The sequence below is a fragment of the Passer montanus genome, unplaced genomic scaffold, assembly GCF_014805655.1.
Source record: "Passer montanus isolate IOZ18808 unplaced genomic scaffold, ASM1480565v1 scaffold42, whole genome shotgun sequence".
NCBI lineage: Eukaryota > Metazoa > Chordata > Aves > Passeriformes > Passeridae > Passer > Passer montanus.
The window spans coordinates 6,838,160-6,853,527 of NW_024369041.1; the positions used below are offsets into that span (position 1 = coordinate 6,838,160).

Sequence of the window (15,368 nt, forward strand, 5' to 3'; positions counted from 1 at the left end):
AGAACTGAGTGCTGTGGCAAGAACCATCCCTTACTTTGAGAATGTCATCCCGTGAGGTGGAATTGTGTAAAGTTCCATGATCCCAAGCTCCTTTGTGCTCCAAGGCTTCCCTGTACTGGTTCTCCCTCCTCTCTGAGTGTTTCCGTCCCCAGTATTCCATAATATATTGGTTGAAGGTTGGACTTGATGATCTCAGGGGTCTTTTCCAATCTTAATGATTCCATGTGGATGGAAGTAAAACTTGCTGAGGTTTCTGCTCTGTCTCAAAATATCAGGACCATAGAATAAAGACCCATCAGTCCATTCAGCTGGATCCAAGGAGATGCTTTCCTCTGGAGGTTTTGTGTGGTGTCTGAAGACTCCAGTGCTGAAGGTCCCCTCTTTATAGAGTCTCATGGCTTTTCCTGGATTTTCATGAGGAGCTGGATGTTTGGCTCTTACCCCAGTGCCTGGATCCAGTGCTACCAGCTCTGAGCCCTTTCAAGTCTCTGGGCAGTTTGGGTGTTCATTTGCATTGCTTTGAGGTGAGGACACAAACCTGGGTTTGCTCTGGTTTTACTGCACAGCAGCATTTTTCTTCTTCACTTGGACTTGAGTCATTCTGAAAGCATTTTCCCTCATTGTCTGACCTTGATGGAATGCAGGGATGACCCCTGGGATCATTCCCTAGGATCATTCAGGGATGATGCTGTTTTTTTATTTCCCACAGAGGAGTTTGCCTATGTAGAGGAAGAATTCACAGGAAGCTTCCTGGTGCTAATGTGCTTATAGACTCATGGAATCTCCTGATTTGGAAGATTCCCACAAAGATCACCCAGTCCCACACTAGGCCCTGCACAGGACACCCCAACAATCCCACCTGGAGCATTGTCCAAGCACTCCTGGAGCTCTGGCAGCCTTGGTCCATTCTCTGGGCAGCCTTTTCAGTGTCCCAGCACCCTCTGGGTGGTCAAGCTCCTTTGACCAAGGCTGTGGCACTGGAGGAAGTTTCCTTAATTTCCTGAAACTCCCTCATTGGAAAGCCTGACTCAGAGTGGTTGTGTTGAGCCTGTTTATTCAGATTCTTCTTGTTGTGTCATAATTCTAAATCTCCTTCAAGAGCTGCTGTTGCCAAAGTCTTCTGGGAAGGGAGGCAAGAAACAAAGGGAAGGCTGGAAGAATAGCCTGGAGAGGTTTTATCTCACCACTGGCTGTGGGATATGCATTTTTATTACTTCTCTGCTGTCTGGTACAAAGACGAATATTTTCTTCTTCAAATGCTCCCAGAAATTTTAGCTTGTGGTTTTTTTGTTGTGGTTGTTTTGTTTGGATTTTGTTGTTGTTTCGATTTCTTTTGGTTGTTTGTTTGATTAGTTGGATTTTTGAAAACCTTTTCATTGTGTATAGGGTGCTTTATAAAGTACCAGTTTTGTTCATGGCCATTTTTTGTGTCTGGTATGAGAGCACCAACCTGGCAATGATTTTTATCAAGAACCAGCAGGATTTGTGTAGGTAATGGACAATCTTATGTCAACCTTATCAATCTGTTTCTGGTCTCATTGGCTAAACTAAAAAACAAAAAAGAAACCTTTTCTCAGAATTTCATTTCAGGGGATATTTTACCCTTGTGGGGTTGCTAGGGACTCGAGCAGTCGATACCAATATTGAGCATCTTCCAACTGATCAATTTTTATCCATTTAGTTTTTGTCATCTGTTGCACCTTGTTGTACCAAGAGGTCTGTAAGGCTTTATCACCAGCCTCCTGGGCAGATGAGCAGGGTTAATGTTGCTGCCGTCTCACTGTGTGAGCTTTAAAACCCCTTAAAGAAGAGCCCATGTGGTTTGCAAATACCTCAAAGTTTTGGTTTTTTTTTTTTTTTCCACCTGGAAAGCCAGTAGGAGTATGGACAAGGTTATTCTGGAGCCAAGGAGCTTGTGGAAGAGGGAGCTGGAATTCAATTTCAGATCTGGATCTGTCCTGAGCACCCAGGACACCAGGTTAGGTGGGTCTTAGGGCTGATCTCAGACAGGTGTTTGCATATGCAGTAGATGCTTTTTATTTCAATTATGAAGTAGGATGCTGTTTTTTCATCCTAAAAGCAATCCTTTGTAAACTATGTTTTACAGAGCTTGGATTTTGAGTAGCAATTGAGTGTAAACAGGTTTTGGAGATAGGGGTTGCATTTACCTTCTGTGCCATTCAGATTTAGAACACGTTCAAAAGAGTTTGGAAATGTCAAGGAAAATAGAAAATATTCCCAGAAGGAGATGTTTTTGAAGACTGAAATGTAGAAAATGATACCCTGGAGGGGGAACCTCAGTTCTCCCATCTCCTGCAGATTCATTTTGCTTTTCCACTTGGAATGCAGAGTATTGCTGGACATCTAAAGACTTTGCAGGCCACAGCCCAATCCCATAAGTACATTCCCATGTTGCAAAAATAGACCTAAATGCAGAGAAAAGCCTTGTTTGATGTTTAGACTTTTCAACCACATTGGTGCCTTCCAGCCCAAAACACGTCATGATTCAATTAGGTTTATTCCCAGACCAGTGATAATTCCCTCACACTTTAAAAAAGGTCTCTGCCAAAACATTCAACTAAAATGATCCTGGGATGTGTCAAAATCATTCAGGAAGTGACTCATAACTGGGCACTGCCAGGTTCCTGTATTTAGCATAACCAGGAGATCCCACATTTCATGGCTTTTTGCACCTGAGTCCTGTGCCCTTTCCAAAGAATGTTCACCTGAGATTGGGCTGTAAAATCAAAACCTTCCCTTTTATTTCAGCTTAATGAAGATTTTCAGCTCCTGGATTCCAAAATTGTTAAAATACTTACAGCGCTTGATAGATTTTAATCTTCTTGTCCCATTTTGCAGCCATTTTTGAATAATTGCAACAAGCTCAGAAAAATTATATTCCCTCTGGCAATAAAACATCTTTCTTCCCTTGTCCAGCCTGTTGGGTTCTGGCTGGTTTTGTTGCTTTTTTAGCCAACAGCTTCCTTGACTTTGATTCCTTGAAGCTTATCTCATCCCTTGGAAATCTGTATGGTCATTCCACGAGTTGCCTCAGTCCTCAATCAGGCTTCAGGGCAGGTGGAAAAGCAGCCAGATTGTGTGGTCTCAATGGACAATGGAAAGCTCTTCTTAAAATCTGCTTTTGGTGATGGGCAATCAAAATTTGCCATCAGTATTTTTTTTTCTTCTTTTTAATTAGCCAGGAAAAATATCCCTAGTGATAGTCCTGGGTGTCCCTTCCATGGGCTTGTGCACAAAGGACAGAAAGGCAGGCCCAGGGCAGGGCCTGTCCCCTGGGCTGGCCCTGCTCAGGGACCTCCAGGGCTGTGCCCAGTTCTGGGCCCTCACAGAGAGCCCTGGAGGGGCTGGAGCGTGGCCAGGGAAGGGAACGGAGCTGGGAAGGGGCTGGAGCCCCAGGAGGGGCTGAGGGAGCTGGGAAGGGGCTCAGCCTGGAGCAAAGGAGCTCAGGGGGGACCTTGTGGCTCTGCACAACTCCCTGCCGGGAGGGGACAGCCAGGGGGTGTCGGGCTGTGCTGCCAGGGAACAGGGACAGGAGAAGGGGAAAGGGCCTCAGGCTGGGCCAGGGGAGGCTCAGCTTGGACAGCAGCAGGAATTTCTGCATGGAAAGGGTGCTCAGGCCTTGGCAGGGGCTGCCCAGGGAGCTTTGCAGTGCCCATCCCTGGAGGTGTGCCAGGAAGGGCTGGAGGTGGCACTCAGTGCTCTGGGCTGGGGGCAAGGTGGGCATTGGGCACAGCTGGGACTCCATGGGCTGGCAGGGATTTTCCAGCTTCAGTGATTCTGTGATTGTTTGAGATTTTGCTTGTGCAAAAAAATTTCAAAGCAGATTTTCTGTAAACTTGTCGTATCTGTGAGTTACAAATACCACCGGACTGGTTTGCTTTATTGCTGGCATTTATAGAAAAACTGGTGATGCAGACATATCAGATTTGTCATTAGGAGGTTCCCTCCCTGGCATTTTAGGCAGGATGTAAGGAAAAACTTAGAGATGGCTAAGGGGGAAAGGGAAAGGCCTCTGAAATATCAGAGACTTCATAAACTAGAAAAATAAAACTTTAAGGGTGGCTATTAAAAGGCTGATTTGCAAACTGCTGTCTCTCAAGAGAGAGAGTGTACAGGTGCTTCATAAATATCTGCAGAAAATCCAGCCCATTTTTAAGAAGAAAAGAATCACTGTATCAATCCAAAGCAACAAAAGTGCTTTGTGAAACCAAGCAGAGAGTGAAGCAGAGCAGGATTCAAAGAGATGCAGAATCAAGGCAGAGAGTTCAGTGAAGTGATTGTGGTTGACTGCAAACTATGAAATTCATCATCACAGATTTTAAGTTGCTTAGATATTTTTATAAGTGAATTTGAATTACCAACCCTTCTTTGCATCATCATTGAGGCACACTGATGAGGGCAGTGCACAAACTGGTGGATTTTGTAGATTTGACAGGACTTGTTGAGTAGACATCAACACTTAGCAGTGTCACAGGGCTGGAAATGAGCTGGGTTTTCCCAGTGAATTCCTCTCTATGTTAAAACCAGTCCTTGTCTCTCAAAATGTGCAAGGCCAAGCTCCTGGAGCAGAGTAGAGCTGTACAGATGTTATTGAACAGAAAATTGTGCCAAGAGCCATAAAACATCTGGGTAAAAACAGTGTTTCTCATGTGGCTAAAAAGCTGTTGCTCCTTGAGCTTGAAACCAGTCTTTGGTGCAAAGTTTGGCAGTTGTATTCCCAAATATTTGGCAATTTCTTCCTATCATCTCTATTGTGTCAGAAAAAAAAAAAAGTCTCAAAATAAATTATTTAAAAGACCTTACTGTGGTGTTTTCCCTCGCAGGACTGCAAACCAGTTTGCTGGGGTTAAGATCAGTGATTATTTAAATGTTGTAGCAAAAAAGCATCAGCCCTTCTTAGATGAATATTTTTATACAGAGTTACTCTTATAAAGTGAAGGTGTAAAGAAACTTCATGCTACACTTTGGAATAAATTATTTGGGCCCTAAATAACAGGAGGTTACATGGTAAATATTTTAACCTAATTAAAATGTTCTGCAGCTACTGACATTTACAGATTTTCTTCATAACTGCTGGTGAACTTCCACAAAGATAATTCCTGTTAATATTTTGGTGTGAAGCAAACTGGGGAGTGTTAATTTTGCAGAAAAATGACATTTCACAGGAGGGTTATAAATGCTGTGTGTGCAAATCTGAGGCACTGGAGGGCAACACTCAGGGTGGTTTGTAATGCTTGATCTTTGGGAAGTGAGCTGGGAGTGTCTTCCATAGGAAATTGTGTAAATTGTGGGGGCAGTGAGCTGACTGCTGAAAGGGAGCCTTACTGGCAGAATGGGACAGGGTGGTCTCTTGTGAGACCCCCACCTGGAATTCTGTGCACTGTTCCACAGAAAGGGGTATGGAACTGTTGGAGTAGGTTCAGAGGAGGCCATGAAATTGCTGAGGGGTCTGGAGCATCTTCCCTGTGGAGCCAGGCTGGGAGAGCTGGGAATGCTCAGCCTGGAGAAGGGAAGGGTGTGTGGAGACCTCACAGTCCTTCCAGGGCCTGAAGGGACACATGGGAGCTGGAGAGGGACCCTTCAACAAGAACTAGAGTGACAGGACAAGAGGGAATCCATTCAGACTGACAGAAGGAAAACTTAGGTTACATTTAAAGAATTCCTTGCTGGGGGGCAGCGGGGGGTGACACCCTGGCACAGGGTGTCCAGAGAAGATGTGGCTGCCTCTGGATCCCTGGAAGTGTCCAAGGCCAAAGCCTGGGATAGTGGAAGGTGTCCCTGCCCATGGCACAGGGTGGAATTTTGGATCTTTAGGATTCCTCCCAACCCAAAACATTCTGGGCTGCTGTGATTCCATGGAAAGACCCATGTTGAGAGCTGGCTTCTCCTCTCAGTACCACCTTTGTCTTGTGGCTGTAGTCTTCGCATCCTTGTACTGCAATTCAGTTTCTGTTACAGAGCAACTCCAGGTACAAACTCTCTTTTTTCCTGGAGAGCTTTATGTAACTGTGCTTTTTTCTCCCCTCATCACCTTGATGTGTCGCTCTCGCTGCAGAAAATTTATTCCGAGTTTGGTTGTTATTTCCGTGCTTTCATTTGTTCGAGGTGAGATTGGGGGATGATTGCTCAATGAAGAAAAAGCTCATCTTGTTAAGTAGATAGCTGGATGTGACAGGTCTCATTGTCAATTTAAATCATTGTGCATTGCAAGTGCTTCTTCTGGCATTGTCTGATACAGCTGCAGTGTCAGAGGCAGTTTTTTATTACGGATAATAAGGTTCAGACTCTTTAAACATCACTCAAAACATAAAACACCACAAAGCTGAGGTAGAAAACAGCATTTTCAGTGTCGCAGTGCTTGCAGAAATACATAAGAATGTGGATTCCCTATAAATTCCTCCCTGGGCTGTTCAATGTCGTTGCAGGCACTATCCTGGTTGACAACATGCTGATCAAAGGGACAGCAGGAGGTCCTGACCCCACCATTGAGCTCTCCCTAAAGGACAACGTGGATTACTGGGTGATCCTGGACCCCATCAAGCAGACCTTGTACCTGAACAGCACCGGCCGGGTGCTGGACAGAGATGTAAGTTTGGGCTTGGTTTTCTCCTCCACAAACACGTTAATCTCTAATTAACCATGCACACAAGTCCTGCTAGAATATAATTCCTGCATCTGTCCTGTCCCCAGATGGATGTGAAAAGAGTTAATCTGATCCTTTTTTTAGGATTTATTGTGAGCACACAGGAACTTGACCTTATGTGCAAATATTATTGTGGACAAACAGCAATGAAGACCAAAAATCTGATGCTAAGAGTTTTATATCTGACCAAACTTGACTTGTTTGTTGAATTAAATTTTTTATTCTGATTTGCTGGCTGGAAGAGCTGCTGCTTAGCCTGTGCCCTGTGACATTTTTTAGCAGCCTGCTTTCCCTGTGCACACTGAGTTATGAGCTGTGAGAAGTGACGAGTCGTGGCTGCCACAATTCACTCACAAAGCTTGACGTGTTCCATTGAGAACGTGCTGGTTCAGATTCTTTTTTTAAAGCAGCCTAAAACATATTTGCTGTGCTCGTTCCTGTTGGTGTTAAGGAAATATTGCCAGGGTAAGTTTGATTTTTATAAAAAGAAAGATGAAAAGCACAAAATAAATAGGAGTGTTCTCATCTAGGCTAATTTCATTGAGGAGAAAACACTCTAAATATAGAGACATTTCCTCACAGTGCTGCAACCTTGCGACAGAACCTGAAAGTAAAATTGACTTGCAAGTGCTTTAATCAATATGGCAAGAATGCTGTAAAACTCAGGAGTTCTCCTTGGAGTGCAAGGAAGTTTGTTTTGTATTAGCTTGATTGATTAATTTGTCTTCTCCATGTGTTTTGAGATAAATTCATAAGTACCAAAAACAACATGCAAATTTCTCCTCATTTCCATTTGCTGGTGAAAGGCACTAATTGAATTCAGCTGTTCTTAATTTTGTTTTAATTCAAAAACTGTTTTCCCATGCAAAATACAAAGTGTGGCAGAGTGGTCATGGTGGCAGAAGACTTTCTGGGAGAGTTGGCACTTCTTCAAGTACCAGCCAGCAGCTGCTGGAGCAGTTCTGGCCTCACAAGTTTTATTTTGAGCCAGAGAAAGAAATGAGAGCCTGGAATGGAAGGCAAGGCTGGAGAATCATTCTAAGAAATGTGGGGTCCATTCTTATCACCCCACATCCATCCATAGGGAGTTAGGTACCAAAATCCCTGTAGGATCAGTGCTCATTCTTCTTTTCAAGGCCTTTTATTGACACTTTTTTGTCACCTTAATGTGAATCAAAGTCGATGCTTTACCCAACAAGCCTCATCAGATTGAGTTTCAATATTAGTCAGAGTCTAAACCAATTCCCATTATTGTGAGTTCCCAGACACTTTACAGGGATGTTATTTGCCAGCAGTAGACTCAAGTCCCCTGGAAACAAGTGAAGTGTGTACATTCCTTAATTAAATTCAGGTAATAATGTGTTTACATTGGTATTTAAGGTATTAATTCCTCATTTTTTACTATGAACTGGAACACTTTTTACCCGTAATACTGTGTCCAAACATTCATCTGTGGCTATTTAAGTTTGGTTGGCTATGAGAAGGAAATCTGGGCTTTAAGGTGGTTCAGATTTTGGGTATGATGCCCCCTGTGCCTCTCTTGCCTGGCCTCAGGGTAGTGCAGTCACTCACAACCCAAAGAAAAGGAGAGCAACCCTCAAAACCCCCAGGGACTGAGTCAAAATATGAAATGTGTGTCATGGGCTTTATTAAGATGGCACTTTTGGGGACATGGGTCAACAGTGCTGGGTCAACAGCTGGACTCCATGGTCTTGGAAGTCTTTTCTAACCTTGTGGATTCTCCTAAAGGACATTTCCAGCCTTCAGAACCAGGGCTGTGCTACCCCAGCATCACAGAACCATTCAGTGTGGGAAGGTCTCTTTTTGTTAACAAAAATCCTGACCTGTTATTCCCATCTTTCCACCCATGGGAGGGTCTCTTTTTGTTAACAAAAATCCCAACCTGTTTTTCCTATCCTTCCACTCAAATTCACTTGAAACTTAGCAGTACCAATGAAACTGGGAGTTTTATTAAGCTGAACATTTAAATTCAGCTTTTTTATTACAGAGCAGAGATTGGAGTCTCTGATACACAAATGATCACATTCCATATATTTGGATACCCTTCCCATTTTTCTCTCCCTGCTGATTCAGTCAGGCTGATCCTGTCCTTTTTTTAAATTTCTTGCCTTTCTTGACAGCAAATCTTCTTAGATTCCATTGATTGTTACTAAGAATGGCAGTGTGTTTTCCAAATAAAATCAGATTAAAAGAAAATTCTACACTTTTCTTCCAAAACTTGAAGAAGAATGACCAGTGATAAATCAGAAGTGAAGGCGCAGAGAGCTGCTGAAAGGTGCTGGGATGATTTGTCCCTGGTTTCATAAACAAATTTTGCCATAGTGTCATTGTTTATTTACATATTTTTCTAAACTCAGAATATCAAATATTTGTCAAAAGTCTGTCATTTCAAATAATTATATTATTCTTAGGTTTGGCTAATTAATCCAGATACACTTAGTTGTGACTGCAGCTTGTTAAAGGCAGCCTAAAAACTGTTGGATCTTACTAAAATGAGTAGTAAAAACCATTCCAGCCTAAATTTCTTTGTCCATCAGTCACTTTGGGAGTTTTAGAGCACTGCTGTGTTCACTGCAGTGAGAAAAACAGGATTGTCCACACTGAAAGTTGTTTCTGAATTATTTGCAAATGTAAGTGGTAGCAAATGTGATTTCAGACTTGACCGTTCAATTTAACACAAGAAAGAAACAAGAAAGACTTTGGGGAGTGTCCAGAGGAGACCACAGATGCTCCAAGGGCTGGAGCCAGGCTGGGAGAACTGGAGGTGCTCACCTGGAGAGGAGAAGGCTCCAGGGAGAGCTCAGAGCCCCTGCCAGGGCCTGAAGGGCTCCAGGAGAGCTGGAGAGGGACTGGGGACAAGGCATGGAGGGACAGGACACAGGGAATGGCTTCCCACTGCCAGAGGACAGGGATGGATGGGATATTGGGAAGGAATTGTTCCCTGGGAGGGTGGGCATGCTCTGGCACAGGGTGCCCAGAGCAGCTGTGGCTGCCCCTGGATCCCTGGCAGTATCCAAGGGCAGGTTGGACAGGGCTTGGAGCAGCCTGGGACTGTGCAGGGGTGGAACAAGATGATCTTGAAGGTCCCTTCCCACCCAAGCCCTTCTGGGATCCGTTGAATTCCAATGACCAAAGGCTCAAACAGGCGGCATTTTCCGTATGCATTTACCACAGCCTCTTTCCCCTTGCAGCCGCCCGTGTCCATCCAGTCCATCGTGGTGCAGGTGCAGTGTGTGAACAGGAAGGTGGGCACCATCATCAACCACGAGGTGCGCATCGTGGTGCGCGACCGCAATGACAACTCCCCGCAGTTCCAGCAGCAGCGCTACTACGTGGCCGTCAATGAGGTCAGAGCTGCCTCCTCCTCCTCCTCCTCCTTTGGGTGGGGTCACTGCTAAATCCCAGCTTTCACTGCCTCCTTCTTGAAAACCAAAAAATACCAAAATGTTTTCTGTTGTGCCACTTCAGAAAAGCTCATTGCTTTGGTTTTTAGCATCTTATCCTGCTTTTGCTTAAGGAATACAAAGACCAGCACAGTTTTCAGCAGGAATATTGCAGAAGACACCCAAATTTAAAGCAGTGTTTTCATGAATGAAGCGTTGTTTTCTGTTAAATTAAAGCACATTTAGCAACAAACCAATGTATGAAGAAAAGAAAGTAAAAAAAGCAGTTTAAAAAGGTTTATTAACAATGTTGAAGCTTGGTGAAGTGGAGATGTGGTTTATTGCTGTTGCTCTGATGCTTGTGAAATGAATTAATTTTTTTTACTATTATTTATTATGTTATGGTTTTTTTTGGAATAAAGAGCTGTGGACTGGACCACTGTGTGGTTTGAAGGAAAAAATATTATTTTCTTCTTGAGCTGTTACAACTTCATTTCACTTTCCAGTGAAGTTTTTCGGTAGGGACTGAATAATCTGCCAATAAGCAGTACAAAAAAAATCTGTGTTTTCAGGGTTAGCATGTCAGGGCTTTAGTAATGAGTAGAAACAGGAACTTACATGAAATAATAGAAATTATGTGGGCTGAAATTATATGGAAAATGGAAAGATGGGTCAGTTTTATGCAGATGCAGACTGAAAGAAGTAGAATTACATTTAAAAATAAATTATATTAAATATGCAGCCTGGTGGGGTTTGGTTTGTGAGGTGGGGGTCAGTGAAAGAGCATGGCTGCTTGACTTTAATAGATTTGGTTTGGAGAAATTTCCTATTTTGTTGTGTTTGGGAGATTCAGCTTTTCAGCATGTCCTTGTGTTGTCTCTGGTCTCCATGACCACACATGTGCCCTGGGAAAAAGGTGGACCATGGATGAGTTGAGGTCTAACTAACCCAAAAGTGTGGAGGAAAAAACACCCAAATCCACACATTTTATTTGATCTGCAACTGAGATAAGGATAAACAAGGTTTTTCAACTTCCTGGTTTTAAATTAAAAAGCATTTCTCTTCAGACACATTATTGGCATTCCTGCTGCACGTGTGACTTCCCACTGGAATCTGGGAGCACTGGGAAAGTCCTCCATGGGCTTGTCCATGGTTTTCACACTGGCTTTCACGTCACCATGGAATTTCTCTGTTTCTACAGACCCAGTGCAGGAATGTTTCTGGTCCTGAGTAAAGGCAGCATCCACATGAGCCTGAAGTGCCTGTGAGGGTTGTGCTGCAGAGCCCAGATCACTTCCAAAACCTGCATCATTTCTGCAGTGAAACCAAAGATAGGCAGTATGGCTATGCTAAGAAAGCAAGGATTTTCCATAATTAGGGAGAAGTCCAAAAGGCAGAATGTGAAATGCACCATTCCCAGTTATTTGTGTTCAGAAATTGAGCAATGTTCTGAGGACACCAAGCATTTATTGGAATTATTGCTGGGCAAAATGCACTGTTGCTCTTTCCACCAGCTGCACCCTGATTTAATTAATTTCTTCTCTTCATTTTATCTCTGTTCCATGGATAACATCTGACATGGCACCACTGTGCCCTTGAGCAGCACCCAGTGAGTTCATGCTCTCATTAATTAATTAACAAAAAAATAATTCACAAAGCATCTCAGACTCTCTCAAAGGTTTTAATGAGTGATTAAATGTTTTAATGCTCATTTATTCTGCTCATAATTGGTGCTGCCTCTGGTGAATTTAGCAACAGGAATGCACTGGGACAAGACATTTGTGGTTAATTTTTGTTTCTGTTTTCTGGTTGCTTGTAAACCAAAAAGTATTGAAATTTCTCTTACATAAGGAACATAAAACAACTCAAAGAAGGAGCAGATTTTATTGTATTTTGGAGAAATTGAATGGGTTTTATGTCAAGTTGTCTTTATACTTGAACTGTCTTCAACATATTAAGATAAGTTTGTCAGAGAAGCTGAGGGTAGTTGTAAATAGCACCATAAGTACTGTTTTCACATGTGGTTTCCCTTTGAACAGAAAAAGACATGGTTTAAAATTAAGCCTGGATTTTTCCAGAAGGCTTACAATGAGATGGATGTGGTAGAGTAGTGTCTTAGTGTTTAGTTTTATACCAGAAGAAGTCTTGATTTCTATACTTGATTGGAATCACTCTGTCCTGAGTTAGAATAAAAGCTCCCCTAATCCAGGGTGTTTCCTTTGCCAGTGGCCTGGCAGATGCTCAAGGAAAAGCCACAAGGATTGGGAAAAATGCAGTGTTGTTTCCCTAATGAGTTACCTGAGAAATCCTGTGTGGAGCAGCTCCAGAGCAATTTCTCTTTGCCAGTTGCTCATGGACGTGGATATGGTGGTCCCTCCTTTCCTTCCTTACTCCAGGTGTTTTGTAGCCTTTTTTTTCCAGCATGATTTGTCCTGTATCATAATTCCTCATTCTAGTGCTTCAAACATCTTCATCTGGACTCAGAACCCTGACACAGCTCAAGACATAAAGAGTGTCATTGGAATATTCTGCCTATTGTCCAACAATCCCTAGAGATTTGTTTCCTTCCATCATTCCCACACTTGTACCTATAGAAGATGGGTAAAGGTGATCCCAAATTAAAATGTGCAGAGAAATTCATGTTTTGAATTTCAAAGCAAGAATGCTTTAAAAATGTGACTTTTGCAGATAAAAGTCAAAATCTTCATTACTTGTTTATTGAGGAATAGTTTTTTTCTCAGGATTTTAATTCTTCTGTTAAAAGTACAGACTTGTCACATGGAGCTGTGCATGTCCTTGTCAGTGTTGATGGAGGCTGGAGTGTTGGATGATGTGGTTTAGTTGAGAATGGCAGAGCTGGGATCCACATACAAATAAAATTGATTTTTTTTTTTAATAGTCTTAGTTGAAAACAGATTTTCTATTTCCCCATTATTTTGGAGCCAGTTTTCCCTTTCCCTTTCTGATGATTTTACAAGCCCAAGTATCTCAACCAACTTCAACTGCTCTCCAAAGCATTAGGAATCACCACATGGAAGTAAAAACAAGTGAAGGTTGATGTCACCATTTTTATGATAATGAGAAATTCTCTGTAGAGTTATTCCCTTGGTTTTTTGTGTGACATATTTTTATTTATATTAAAATATCCCATTGTTATTCAGTTAGGAAAAACTCCTGACAGTGACATTAGCCTGGGGCTAAATTTGACCGTATTGGTGACTTGAAGATTTGAGTTATTACCATATTAAACCCAAGTTCTGCAGCTAAGTTAAAATTCAGAAGAATTATGCAGCTCAGTTAATATTCCACAGGCAAATATATGGCATTGCCACAAGGGGTTTAAATTTATGGAGCCTAATACAGGGATTAGGAAGTAAAATCTTGTACTGCTGAGGCCCAGTGGTGGTGTCTGTGTTTTGTGTTCAACACAACTTATCTGATCATTTTTATCTGAGCTAAATACAGCTCCAAATTTGCATTGCCTGGCTTTTATAAAACTGACTTTCTTTGCTCGTAGTTTTTCACTTTCCTAAGTCCTGCAGGGCAAGTCAGGAGTGTTTAATAGCAGGTTCAGTTTGGAAGTAGAGGTGGATTCTCTAGAACACTGTTGAAGTCAGTATTTATTAAAGGCATGTAACCTTAGTGCTGCTTGTAACCCACAATTTTGGGGTTGTTTTGTTTATTTAGTTTGGGGCTTTTTTCCCCCTCTTTTAATTTAGCAGAGACAGGAATCCTTGGCAAAATAAGAACCTTTCTTGAACTTCAGTCTCAAAACTTCGGGTTTGGGCTGTTGAGAATTAGAACTTGTGCTGAATTTTCATTTCTTGTGCTGTAATTATTTGTGTCTTTTTCCTTGTGGTATCGAAATAATTAATCTCTGCAGGTAGACATCATCAAAAGAGCGTTAGCTCAGAATGATTAACTGTAAATCTGGCTTTGCTCTGCTCTTTGGGGCCACTCTGAAAAATTATTCATTTTTAACTTTGTAAATAGGCAATAATAGGGAAATTCATTTTCCGAATGTTTTATGGAAGAGCTGAATACTTCTATCTGCATCTCGACTTCTAATAGCCATTAATCACGCTGAAGGAAGTTTTTAAGTGTTACAGCTGTAGACTGTGCAAGAAGAAGATTTATTGTGTGCATCTCCTCTGTATTTGTTTAATTGCATTCTTTTTGGAATCTTCCTTGTTTCATGTCATCATGATTCTTTTCCACTGCATTGAGTTCCCATGGAGATGATTATCCTCAGGCTGTCACTGACACTCCTGGAATTGTTTCTTTGCAATCCCTAAAGTTTTGTTTTCATAAGGTAAAACACTTTGATGGTTAAACCCTTTGATGCACAACTTCAAGCCCTTTCCCTAGGACATACCAAATGTTCTTATGAAGAAACAAAATTCCACTTTTTAGTGAAGGAATTTTTCCCAGGATCCAACCTGAGCCTCCCCTGGCCCAGCTTGAGGCTGTTTCCCCTTGTCCTGTCCCTGTTCCCTGGCAGCACAGCCCAACGCCCCTGAGCCTCCTTTTCTCCAGGCTAAAGTTGTGTTTTATTAGGGGATCTGAGTTCCTCCTTGTTGTTCCAACAAGGAAATGACAGCAGTCTCCCAGAAATCCCTCACAAATTGTGGGAAAATGTATTATGGCCAGCCAATGGTGAATATCATAGTAAAAATCAGCACAATGCTGAGATCTCTGTGTAAAAAGTGTGTGAGGCTTGGAGTGCTGAGGGCCTCTATCACATGATTGGAAGTGGATTTGAAGTATCATGTTAAGAGCTCATCTAAATTTTTCTAAAGGCTGCAGGAATCTCTAACGTGAGATCTTGAGCAGGCTGGAAGTCACAGAATCATGGACTATCCTGAGCTGGGAGGGACCCACCAGGATCACCCACTCCAACCCCTGGCCCTGCACAGACACCCCAAAAATCCCACCCTGTGCATCCCTGCGAGCATTGTCCAAATGCTGCTGGAGCTCTGTCATGAAGGAGTGGAGAGGATTTTTTTTTCCAGTGTTCTTTTCTAGTATCTTTTGTGTTGCATGAAAGAAAACTTAGATAAAATGGAAACGTGTGTGTCCTGAAGGTCTGCACATCTGCAGTCAGTTATTCTGTGTGTAATACATCAAATGCAAGACTTTAGCTTTTGACTTTTACTGTTAGAGCATGGAATTGGAGTTCTGGTGTTTACTGATGTGTCATTTTTGCAACTGTCTCCTTTGTTATCACTTATTAATGTGCTTTATGGTGCTGGAGCCTTTTTATGTTGGCCACAATTTATCTGCACGCTGTCAGAAAGGGC

General features: G+C 42.4%; 1 protein-coding gene across 3 annotated transcripts in view; it reads left to right on the plus strand.

The window, feature by feature from the left end:
- PCDH15 (protocadherin related 15) overlaps window positions 1-15,368 on the plus strand; it is a 637,965-nt gene that overhangs the window by 434,711 nt on the left and 187,886 nt on the right. For all 3 annotated transcript variants that reach the window (XM_039719696.1, XM_039719693.1, XM_039719694.1), the window contains 2 exons: window positions 6,447-6,607; window positions 9,877-10,032. In XM_039719696.1, the coding sequence (XP_039575630.1) occupies window positions 6,447-6,607; window positions 9,877-10,032 (317 nt within the window). The remainder of the gene's footprint in view (window positions 1-6,446; window positions 6,608-9,876; window positions 10,033-15,368) is intronic.